Below are 13,074 nucleotides of genomic sequence, written 5' to 3' on the forward strand. Positions count from 1 at the left end.
TTAATATATCCATGAAAGCAAAATCTTAGTTCTTCCCCGATTCAGGCATGATATCACAGAATTGTCCTGTCACAACTCTTGTTGGGATGGTATGGATGTGGACCGTACAATTGGGATTGGCGTAGAGGCTAATGTATCAGTGGCCTTTACCAGGGACCTCCACAAGGGGGTTTGAGCTTCGCAAGACACGATCTGCAGGTCACGGCCCTCTGATTATCCTATGGATGTTATCCCTACAGGAGCAAGAGCCGCCCGAAGCCAAGGTGAAGGACAGAGCCGGCCACAGCAGCAGCCAGGGAGAAAAGGTGATACTGCTGATACCCACAGCAGCAAAGAGGGACCACTGGTAGCGAAAGGAACTTGCAGCAGGTGCTGGCTGGCACCAGCCCACGATGGGATCATCACAGCCCTGGGGGACCAGCACCGCCCTACCTAGTAAGTAGGTTCCAGGCTCCAGCACAGTGACATGGCCACAACATCCAGATGGAAGATGTGATGTTCTCCAGGATAGACTGACATTCGGAATTTGTCTTCACATGGCTCTATTGGCTAGAGTTCAAGGTGACTGAGGACTACTTGCTTTTGGTTTGCAACACAAAATACATCTTTCCCTCCTTGTTCTTTCCTTTGTCTGTTCCCATCTGTTGTCCATGACTGTGTAATATATAGTGCATCCGGAAAGTGTTCACTTTTTCCACATTTTGTTATGTTACAGCCTCAATACAAAATGGAATAAATTCATTTTTGTCCTCAAAATTCTACACACAATACCCCATAATGACGTGTAAAAAGTATTGCAAATTTTAAAAAACAACAACTAAGAAATCACACATACAAAAGTATTCACAACCTTTGCTCAATACTTTGTTGATGCACCTTTGGCAGCAACTACAGCCTCAAGTCTTTTTGACTATGATGCCACAAGCTTGGCACGCCTATCTTTGGGCAGTTTCGCCCATTCCTTTTTGCAGCACCTTTCAAGCTTCATGAGGTTGAATGGGAAGCATCGGTGCACAGCCATTTTCAGATATCTCCAGAAATGTTCAATCGGATTCAAGTCTGGGCTCTGGCTGGGCCACTCAAGGACATTCTCAGAGTTGTCCTGAAGCCACTCCTTTGATATCTTGGCTGTGTGCTTAGGGCCGTTGTCCTGCTGAAAGATGAACCGTTGCCCCAGTCTGAGGTCAAGTGCTCTGGAGCAGGTTTTCATCCAGGATGTCTCTGTACATTGCTGCATTCATCTTTTCCTTTATCCTGACTAGTTTCCCAGTTCCTGCCACTGAAAAACATCCCCACAGCATGATGCTGCCACCACCATGCTTCACTGTAGGGATGGTATTGGCCTGGTGATGAGCGGTGCCTGGTTTGCTCCAAACATAATGCCTGGCATTCACACCAAAGAGTTCAATCTTGTCTCATGAGACCTGAGAATCCTTCAGGTGCATTTTGGCAAGCTCCAGGTTGGCTGCCATGTGCTTTAACTAAGGAGTGGCTTCCATCTAGCCACTCTAATATACAGACCTGATTGGTGGATTGCTGCAGAGATGGTTGTCCTTCTGGAAGGTTCTCCTCTCTCCACAGAGGAATGCTCTAGCTCTGACAGAGTGAGCATCGGGTTCTTGGTCATCTCCCTGACTAGGGACCCTCTTCCCCAATTGCTCAGTTTAGCGGCCAGCCAACTCTAGGTTCCGAACTTCTTCCATTTACGGATGATGGAGGCCACTGTGCTCATTGGGACCTTCAAAATCAGCAGATATTTTTCTGTACCCTTCCCCAGATTTGTGCCTCAAGACAATCCTGTCTCGGAGGTCTACAGACAATTCCTTAGACTTCATGTTTGGTTTGCGCTCTGACATGCACTGTCAAGTGTGGAAACTTAAATAGACAGGTGTATGCCTTTCAAAACCATGTCCAATCAACTGAATTTACCACAAGTGGATTCCAATTAAGCTGTAGGAACATCTCAAGGATGATCAATGGAAACAGGATGCACCTGAGCTCAATTTTGAGCTTCATGGCCGTGAATACTTATGTACATGTGATTTCTTAGTGTTTTTTTTTATTACATTTGCAAAAATCTCAAAAAAACTTTTTACACGTTGTCTTTATGGGGTATTGTGTGTAGAATTTTGAGGACAAAAATGAATTTATTGCATTTTGGAATAAGGCTGTAACATAACAAAATGTGGAAAAAGTGAAGCGTTGTGAATACTTTCCGGATGCACTATATATATATATATATATAGTTGTGTGGAAAATGTACCAATGTTTTGTCTACTGATGGTGCTGTGTATTGTCCATTCTGCTATCGCTGGTACTAAAAAACACAAAAGATTAGCCTAAAGATTTGAAGCATTTGGATTATTGAGTATAAGTATTGTGTATCATGTCTATCAGCTCAAGTTTTTATGTATTATTTGATGTGTAACCAGATCTGATTTCTCTGTAAAACATTTCCCATACTCAGAGCATGAAATTGGTATCTCACCTTTGTGACTTTTCTGATGTCTAACAAGATCTGATTTGTGTGTAAAACATTTCCCACACTCAGGACATAGAAATGGTTTATCACCTGTGTGACTTCTCTGATGTGTAACAAGATTTGATTTTCGTGTAAAACATTTCCCACACTGAGAGCATGTAAATTGTTTCTTCCCTGTGTGAGTTGTCTGATGTCTAATAAGATGTGATTTCTCTGTAAAACATTTCTTACACTCAGAGCATGGGAAAGGTTTCTCCCCTGTGTGATATCTTTGATGTCTAACAAGATCTGATTTTTCTGTAAAACATTTCTCACACTCAGAACATGGAAATGATTTCTCCCCTGTGTGAGTTCTATGATGTCTAATAAGACTTGATTTTGTTTTAAGACATTTCAAACACTCAGAACATGGAAAAGGCTTCTCACCTGTGTGACTTCTCTGATGTTTAACAAGATGTGATTTCCGTGCAAACCATTTCTCACACTCAGAACATGGAAATGGCTTCTCACCTGTGTGACTTCTCTGATGTTTAACAAGATGTGATTTCTGTGTAAACAATTTCCCACACTCAGAGCATGGAAATGGCTTAACACCAGTGTGACATCTTTGATGTTTAACAAGATCTGATTTAGCTGTAAAACATTTCTCACACTCAGAGCAAGAAATTGGTTTCTCTCCTGTATGAGTTCTCTTATGTGTAATAAGACATGATTTTGCAGTAAAACATTTCCCACACTCAGAGCATGTAAATGGTTTCTCACCTGTGTGACATCTTTGATGTATAATAAGATTTGATTTGTCTGTAAAACATTTCTCACACTCAGAGCATGATATTGGTTTCTCTCCTGTGTGAGTTCTATGATGCTTAATAAGCCTTGATTTTGTTGTAAAACATTTCCCGCACTCAGAGCATGAAAATGGTTTCTCACCTGTGTGACATATCTGATGTATAACAAGATGTGCTTTTCGTGCAAAACATTTCTCACACTCAGAACATGGAAATGGCCTCTCACCTGTGTGAATTCTCTGATGTGTAACAAGAAGTGATTTCTGTGTAAAACATTTCCCACACTCAGAGCATGAAAATGGGTTCTCACCTGTGTGACTTCTCTGATGTATAACAAGATGTGATTTCCTTGTGAAACACTTCCCACAATCAGAACAGAGACACTTTTTATCACCTTTGTGAGCTGTACTGTGTGTAGCAATATTAGAGGTATCAGGGGAACATTCCTTATGATTACAGGGACCAGATGATATATCTGCACTGTGAGGTACTGGATGCAAATTTAGAGTAATGGGGATGTCTCCTGTAGAACCCTGTGTGACATTATCTTCTGTTTTAAAATGTGGACACGAATTAAGATCTCCCTCTGAGGTATTCTTGATTGTGCGTCCATCTGTTGGAAATAACATAAATGGCATAGAAATAGAGTTATTTCCAGTTTATTTTAACTAGGAACAAATCTTCCTATTATTTAAGTTCTCAATGTTTAGTGGTTTTGTTTCTTTATCCAGAGTACAAGTAATTATGATACATTTACAAAAAATTACTTTTGTCTTAAAATATGAAGATAACCACAGCTGTGATAGCCCTCGTCAGTTGGCATTGGGTATTTCATGGACTGTACGTTTGTGCAGCATACACTGTGGGTGGGGGGTATAGACAGCACATAAGGGGATGTATAGTAGTAATGTGCAGCATATACTGTGGGGAGGGGTATAGACAGCACATAAGGGGGTGTATAGTAGTAATGTGCAGCATATACTGTGGGTGAGGGGTATAGACAGCACATAAGGGGGTGTATAGTAGTACTGTGCAGCATATACTGTGGGGAGGGGTATAGACAGCACATAAGGGGGTGTATAGTAGTAATGTGCAGCATATACTGTGGGTGAGGGGTATAGACAGCACATAAGGGGGAGTATAGTAGTAATGTGCAGCATATACTGTGGGTGAGGGGTATAGACAGCACATAAGGGGTGTATAGTAGTACTGTGCAGCATACACTGTGGGTGAGGGGTATAGACAGCACATAAGGGGGTGTATAGTAGTAATGTGCAGCATATACTGTGGGTGAGGGGTATAGACAGCACATAAGGGGGTGTATAGTAGTACTGTGCAGCATACACTGTGGGTGAGGGGTATAGACAGCACATAAGGGGGTGTATAGTAGTAATGTGCTGCATATACTGTAGGTGAGGGGTATAGACAGCACATAAGGGGTGTATAGTAGTAATGTGCAGCATATACTGTGGGTGAGGGATATAGACAGCACATAAGGGGTGTATAGTAGTAATGTGCAGCATATACTGTGGGTGAGGGATATAGACAGCACATAAGGGGGTGTATAGTAGTAATGTGCAGCATATACTGTGGGTGAGGGGTATAGACAGCACATAAGGGGGTGTATAGTAGTAATGTGCAGCATATACTGTTGGTGAGGGGTATATACAGCACATAAGGGGGTGTATAGTAGTAATGTGCAGCATATACTGTGGGTGAGGGATATAGACAGCACATAAGGGGTGTATAGTAGTAATGTGCAGCATATACTGTGGGTGAGGGGTATAGACAGCACATAAGGGGGTGTATAGTAGTAATGTGCAGCATATACTGTGGGTGAGGGGTATAGACAGCACATAAGGGGTGTATAGTAGTAATGAGCAGCATATACTTTGGGTGAGGGGTATAGACAGCACATAAGGGGGTGTATAGTAGTACTGTGCAGCATATACTGTTGGTGAGGGGTATATACAGCACATAAGGGGGTGTATAGTAGTAATATGCAGCATATACTGTAGGTGAGGGGTATAGACAGCACATAAGTGGGTGTATAGTAGTAATGTGCAGCATATATTGTAGGTAAGGGGTATAAGCAGCACGTAAGGGGGTGTATGGTAGTACTGTCCAGCATATACTGTGGGTGAGGGATATAGACAGCACATAAGGGGGTGTATAGTAGTACTGTGCAGCATATACTGTTGGTGAGGGGTATATACAGCACATAAGGGGGTGTATAGTAGTAATATGCAGCATATACTGTAGGTGAGGGGTATAGACAGCACATAATGGGATGTATAGTAGTACTGTGCAGCATATACTGTTGGTGAGGGGTATAGGCAGCACATAAGGGGGTGTATAGTAGTAATGTGCAGCATATATTGTAGGTAAGGGGTATAAGCAGCACGTAAGGGGGTGTATGGTAGTACTGTCCAGCAAATAATGTGGGTGAAAGGTATAGACAGCACATAAGGGGTGTATAGTAGTAATGTGCAGCATATACTGTGGGTGAGGGGTATAGACAGCACATAAGGGGGTGTATAGTAGTAATGTGCAGCATATACTGTGGGTGAGGGGTATAGACAGCACATACAGGGTGTATAGTAGTAATGTGCAGCATATACAGTGGGTGAGGGGTATAGACAGCACATAAGGGGTGTATAGTAGTAATGTGCAGCATACACTGTGGGTGAGGGGTATAGACAGCACATAAGGGGCGTATGGTAGTAATGTGCAGCATATACAGTGGGTGAGGGGTATAGACAGCACATAAGGGGGTGCATAGCAGTAATGTGCAGCATATACTGTGGGTGAGGGGTATAGGCAGCACATAAGGGGGTGTATAGTAGTACTGTTCAGCATACACTGTGGGTGAGGGGTATAGACAGCACATAAGGGGGTGTATAGTAGTAATGTACAGCATATACTGTGGGTGAAAGGTATAGACAGCACATAAGGGGTGTATAGTAGTAATGTGCAGCTTATACTGTGGGTGAGGGGTATAGACAGCACATAATGGGGTGTATAGTAGTAATGTGCAGCATATACTGTGGGTGAGGGGTATAGACAGCACATAAGGGGGTGTAGAGTAGTAATGTGTACAATTAGGCTGTCATGTTGTGTATATGTTACATTATCATTATCAGGTGACATATGAAAGGTATCTGAGTCCCATTGTTCTATCCTAGTAACTCTCAGAGACTAAGGCACTCACACCACAGGGGGTAACTAGTAATCAGGGGGAGTGTACATCACACCAAGCCCCCCTGCAGGGATACCCAATACCAGGACACACACTAATGAGTTACCTGCACAGGGGTGTACCCCTACATTGTGGGCCCTGAGCTGTATTACAAGGAAAGGACAGGAGGGGGTTGGGGCTCAGTACTGTGTACCGTCCTCTGGGGTGCGGAGTTTAGGCTCCTACAAGGAGATATTGGAGAGCGGAGCTTTGTCTCATTCCAGCAGGACAGTATTACAGGATGGTACAGTGGGAAGAAGTCCCGGCCTTGGCGGTTTTAGGCTGCTGGACTAGGGATCCCCTCATAATTCTGCAGAACATTGCACCTGATAGCTGTTTCACTGGATGGACATACAGGAGGTGATTGCAGTGACTGATATCCGTCAGCACTTGAGGTGTGGGCTGCTGCCCTGTCCAAGGTACACTGTGTGGGTAACATCTGATCAAAGGGACTGGTGATCAACATGGCGACTGCTTTAGGTACCACTTAGTGGGATGTACTGTATTGTATTACTACCATAACACACAATAAAGTGTTGACTTCTAAAATGTGTAAATGATAGATAACAGGAGTATATAGGGGCTGATGGCTCCTGATGTATGAGATACACCAGAGAGTGTGGGGAGGAGACTGGTCAGATCTCTGGGCTGGTAACACACAGTGACATGATGTGAGGGGGAGAGCAGGAGTATAATAGGGGCTGATGGCTCCTGATGTATGAGATACACCAGAGAGTGTGGGGAGGAGACTGGTCAGATCTCTGGGCTGGTAACACACAGTGACATGATGTGAGGGGGAGAGCAGGAATATAATAGGGGCTGATGGCTCCTGATGTATGAGATACACCAGAGAGTGTGGGGAGGAGACTGGTCAGATCTCTGGGCTGGTAACACACAGTGACATGATGTGAGGAGGAGAGCAGGAGTATAATAGGGGCTGATGGCTCCTGATGTATGAGATACACAAGATAGTGTGGGGAGGAGACTGGTCATATCTCTGGGCTGGTAACAGTGACATGATGTGTGGAGGAGAGCAGGAGTATAATAGGGGCTGATGGTTCCTGATATATAAGATACACCAGAGAGTGTGGGGAGGAGACTGGTCAGATCTCTGGGCTGGTAACACACAGTGACATGATGTGAGGGGGGAGAGCAGGAGCATAAAAGGGGCTGATTGCTTTTGACTCCGCAACTGGGCAGATACATATTCCTTAATAGTTTGTACTGACAGAGGAGGGTGTAGGATAAGAAATTGTTGTAGTGATTGAGCAAGGAAAATATGTGACAGTTTTCTGTAATAAGTGTTTTTCCTCACCTTGTAATAAGTGTTTTTCCTCACCTGTGCTATTATCTGTAGGGATTTCCTCATCCTTACACTGCTGATCACCCCATATAAACGTCTCTTCTTCTCCCTCTATATATTCTGCCTTCATATCAGTCACATACTTCTCTTCTCCTCCCTCTGTATCTTCTGCCTTTAAATCAGTCACATATGTCTCTTCTTCTCCCTCTATATTTTCTGCCTTTATATCAGTCACATACGTCTCTTCTACTCCCTCTATATCTTCTGCCTTCATATCAGTCACATACGTCTCTTCTTCTCCCTCTATATCTTCTGCCTTTATATCAGTCACAGATGTCTCTTCTTCTCCCTCTATATCTTCTACCTTTATATTAGCCAGACTTTCACCCTGTTACCCACAAAACAAGAAAACAGTTAAAAAATGTCAGATTTAATTAATTCACATTAAGTAAAAGAATTCTAGTTAATAATACACACAGTTTCTATACAGACCATATAGTGACAGTCACTTTGGTATATTGGCGAGAAGACCCTAAATCCCACCTACCTGATGCCCCTGTGGGGTCCTGTGATTCTGATCTGTACACTCCTGTGAATAAAGAGGACGGGGACATCTCTCTGGGGTATTTCTGTTACTGGATCCATCTGTAGGAGACACACAGTGACTGAGTACATTGTATATATGTGATTATCAGGTGATGTGTATATATAGGGGGCCCCCATACCTGCTCTCCCCTGTATAATATGAGATATGGTAAGAACTTACCCTTGTTATCTCTATTTCTACGAAGTCCATAGGGTTCCACAGGATACCTTGGGGTATAGGTGATGACGTCAGGCATCGGGCACCATAGAGTTAAGTTTTCAGTCCTCCCAGGATGCACTAGGGTCCCCCTCCTATACCCCACCCCCGAGCCAAGGCATCTCAGTTAGTTACCAAGCCATAGGCCGGAGGAGAAGGAAGAGAGAGAACAAAGATCTGGATACACACAAGAATCACATTCTCACTAAAGGGAGACGGAAAAACCGGTGATCAGAGCAAAGCCCATCTGCAGCACAGGTGCGACAGGGCGGGAGTCCTGTGGAACCCTATGGACTTCGTAGAAATAGAGATAACAAGGGTAAGTTCTTACCATATCTCATATTTTCTACTTCAGAGTCCATAGGGTATCCACAGGATACCTTGGGGATGTCCCAAAGCAGTATCCTTTAAGGGTGGGGACGCTCCTGTGCTGAAAGGAGAATCCGCCGCCCGAAGGAAGCATCCTGAGAGGCGAAGGTGTCAAACCTGTAATACCTCACGAAGGTATGGACAGAGGACCACGTAGCAGCCTTGCAGATCTGGACTGCAGAGGCACCACGTCGAGCTGCCCACGAAGGACCCACAGACCTAGTGGAATGAGCCTTCACAGAAGGAGGAACCGGCAGGCCTACATGAAGATAAGCTTCAGAAATAGCCATACGGCTCCAGGCTGCCAAAGTTTGCTTTGAAGCAGGCCAACCCTTTTTACGGAAGCCATAGAGGACAAACAAGTCGTCCGACTTCCTAAACGAAGAAGTGCGGTCAACATAAGTCCTTAAGGCCCGCACAACATCCAAAGTGGCCTCACCCACTGAAAGGCCAGGTGAGTTAAAGGCCGGAACAACTATTTCCTCGTTAATATGAAACTGGGAAACAACTTTGGGAAGAAATTCAGGACGATTGCGCAGCACTGCCCTGTTCCCATGAAAAATCAAGAAAGGGGGTCTACAAGAGAGAGCCCCTAAATCAGAAACACGTCTGGCCGAAGCTATGGCCAGAAGGAAAACAGTCTTAGCTGTTAGCCATTTAAGATCCACTGAGCCCAGTGGTTCAAACGGCGGTCCTTGGAGAGCCCTCAGGACCACAATCAAGTCCCAAGGCGCCACAGGTGGAACAAAAGGCGGCTGAATACGCAGAACGCCCTGCATAAAGGTGCGTACATCTGGGATTGCAGCAATCCTACGGTGAAACCAGACAGACAGGGCAGAAACCTGCACCTTCAAAGAAGCAAGGCGAAGCCCATGGTCCAGTCCCGCCTGTAGGAAAGCGAGTACCCGAGACAGACGAAACTCCCGTTGTGCATAACCTCTCGGTCGACACCACTGGAAGAACGTATGCCACACGCGATGGTATATTCTCGCGGAAGACGGTTTCCGAGCTCTTAGCATGGTCCGCACTACAGAGCTGGAAAACCCCCTGGACCTAAACATGGCCGTCTCAACAGCCACGCCGTCAAAGACAGCAGAGTCAGGTCCGGGTGACGACAAGGACCCTGTGACAGAAGGTCCGGACGTAGCAGCAACCGCAGAGGACTGTCCACGGACAGACCCTGAAGATCTGAGAACCAGTGCCGTCTGGGCCATGCGGGAGCTATCAACAGAAGCGTCCCTCCTTCCTGTTTGAATTTCCGGATTACCCGTGGAAGAAGGGAAACCGGAGGAAAGAGATAAGCAAACCGGAACGTCCACCGGACGGACAGAGCATCCACCAGAGACGCCCCTTCGTCTCTTGTGCGAGACCCGTACACCGGCAACTTGTTGTTGTGCCGGGACGCCATGAGGTCGATCTCCGGAAGACCCCACCTGTCCACCAGCAGTTGAAAAACGTCCGGGTGCAGGGACCACTCCCCCGGATGAACGTCCTGGCGACTGAGAAAGTCGGCCTCCCAGTTTAGCACTCCCGGGATGAAGACCGCTGATATGGCCGGAAGATTGCGCTCCCCCCATACCAGGATAGACACCTCTACGAGAGCCGCCCGACTTCGGGTTCCTCCTTGCCGGTTTATGTAGGCCACGGTGGTAGCGTTGTCCGACTGGACCAGCACTGGGCGACCCTGGAGAACCCGATGTGCCTGCTGGAGAGCATTGAAAACCGCTCGGAGTTCCAAGATGGTTATTGGAAGATCCGCTTCCGCCGGAGTCCACCTGCCCTGGAACAACTGTGGACCCGAAACTGCTCCCCAGCCCCGAAGACTGGCGTCCGTTGTCAATAGGACCCAATTCGCCACCCAGAACGGACGACCCCTGTTGAGATGGGTCGTCTGCAACCACCAGGCAAGGGACAGGCGAACCTCCGGAGTGAGCACTATCGACTGGAATTTCAGAGACTGAGGCAGTCCATTCCATTTGGACAGGATCAGGTGCTGCAGAGGTCTTGAGTGAAACTGGGCATATTCCACCATGTCGAATACCAACACCATGGAGCCCAGTAACCTCATCGCCGAGTGCAGAGACACCCGGCGGCTCTGCAGACAAATGCGTACCCTCGACTGTAAGGCAGCGATCTTTTCCCCCGTCACAAAGATCCTTTGCTGTCCCGAGTCCAATAAGGCTCCAAGGTGCAGAATCCGCTGAGACGGGATCAGGGTGGACTTCTGCCAGTTTATCAACCAGCCGTGTCGTTGCAGTAGTGTAATGGTCAGGTCCAAGTGTCGGAGAAGGAGCTCCGGAGATCCTGCCACTAAGAGAAGGTCGTCCAAGTACGGCAACATGCGGACCCCCTGCAGCCGCAGGGAAGCTGCCATGACCGCCATCACCTTGGTGAAAACACGTGGTGCTGTCGCCAGGCCAAAAGATAACGCCCGGAACTGGAAGTGGTCGCTGCGGATTGCAAACCTGAGGAACTGCTGATGGCGCAAAAGAATAGGGACATGCAGGTAAGCGTCCTGTATGTCCAATGACACCATGTAGTCCCCAGGTTCCAGCGCCAGAATGATGGACCGTAGGGTCTCCATCCGAAACTTCGGTACCCGCAAAGATTTGTTGAGAGCTTTGGGGTTGAGAATCGGACAAAATGACCCATTGGGTTTCTGCACCAAAAAGAGATTGGAATAGAAACCCTGGCCCCTCTGGGATAATAGGCACTATAACTCCAGCCTGGAGCATAGCGTGCAAAACCTTCCGCAGCTCCGTGGCTTTGTTCCGGTCTGATGGTAGACCTGTGGTGAAGAATCGAGCAGGGGGTCTGTGCCGGAAGGAGAGGGCATACCCGTGTGAGACCACCTCGAGAACCCAAGTGTCTGTCGTGGTGACCGACCAACACAGGGCGAACTGCAGCAGACGGCCTCCCACTTTGGGATCCCCCAAAGGGAGGCCCGGACCGTCAGGCCGCAGGCTTGTCATCTGGCTTAGGGGCCGGACGTCTGGTACTCCAGGCCTGCTTCCGGGGCTTGGACGATTTTTTGGGGCCAGCCTGACGGGGAAAAGACTGGCCTTATAGGGCCTACCCTGGGCCCTGTAAGGCCGAAAGGACGATGTACCTGAACCAGAAGGAACAGCAGCCGACTGGAGACATGCTGATTTAGCTGCCGCCAGCGTGGCTATAATCTTGTCCAGGTCCGGACCAAAGAGAACCTCTCCGTTAAAAGGCAATGCCTCCAAACCCTTTTTGGAATCAGCATCCGCCTTCCAGGATCGCAACCACAAAGTGCGACGAGCAGCCACCGCTGCCGAAGAAATTCGAGACGCCAGGGTACTAATATCTAAGACCGCTTCGTTGATATAAGTGGCCGAATCCCGGAGATTGCCTATCAACTCTGCCTGCTCAGCCGAACAGTCGGGATCGAAGGACGCCTCCAACTTATCAGCCCAGCGCTCCATAGCTCTGGCGACCCAGCAAATGGCCATAGCTGGCCGTGCTGCCCCCCCTGCAAGGGAATAGACGGACTTCAGGCAGATCTCTACCTTGCGGTCCGTAGCATCCTTAAGGGAGGACATGGATGGCATGGGTAACATGGCACTACGGACAAGGCGTGTCACATGAGAATCCACCTGTGGAGGTGATTCCCACTTAGCAAAATAATTGTCCGCAAACGGATATGCCACTGCTAAACGCATTTGAGGCTGATATCGTTTGCCTGGCTGTTTCCACGCTTCCTCTAGGTGGTCAACTAATTGTCCCGAAAGAGGAAACACTGTGGCATCTCCTTTAACCTCCTTGAAAAAGGCGTATTTGGACTTAGATACCGGAGGTTCCTCATCCTCAATAACTAAAGCAGTCCGGACTGCACGAATAAGGCCAGGTATATACACCTTAGACTTAGCGTCCGACTCTTTAGGACGGGGAGGTTCCTGGTCAGAAAGATCCAGAATCTCCCCATCATCGGACGTCCCATCGTCATCCTCATAAGGAGCGGACTGAGACGCCACCGGCCGCTTATGGGGCCGCATCACAGACTCCCCCTGCAACACGTCTGACAACTGCTGTACAGAGCTTGTTAACGAATTAACCCACGCAGGCTCA

The 13,074-nt window shown here is 47.1% G+C and overlaps 2 protein-coding genes across 2 annotated transcripts in view; one reads left to right on the forward strand and one right to left on the reverse strand.

The window, feature by feature from the left end:
* Nucleotides 1–13,074, forward strand: part of LOC148504720 (uncharacterized) — an 84,117-nt gene that overhangs the window by 46,118 nt on the left and 24,925 nt on the right. The gene's annotated exons all lie outside the window — the stretch shown is intronic.
* LOC148504721 (uncharacterized) overlaps nucleotides 2,179–13,074 on the reverse strand; it is a 65,586-nt gene continuing 54,690 nt past the window's right edge. Inside the window, exon 3 of the mRNA XM_088448586.1 lies at nucleotides 2,179–3,580. Coding sequence (XP_088304712.1) covers nucleotides 2,394–3,580 — 1,187 coding nt within the window. The 3' untranslated portion in view covers nucleotides 2,179–2,393. The remainder of the gene's footprint in view (nucleotides 3,581–13,074) is intronic.

The sequence above is a fragment of the Taudactylus pleione genome, unplaced genomic scaffold (genome assembly GCF_031769625.1).
Source record: "Taudactylus pleione unplaced genomic scaffold, aTauple2 ptg000459l, whole genome shotgun sequence".
Lineage (NCBI taxonomy): Eukaryota > Metazoa > Chordata > Amphibia > Anura > Myobatrachidae > Taudactylus > Taudactylus pleione.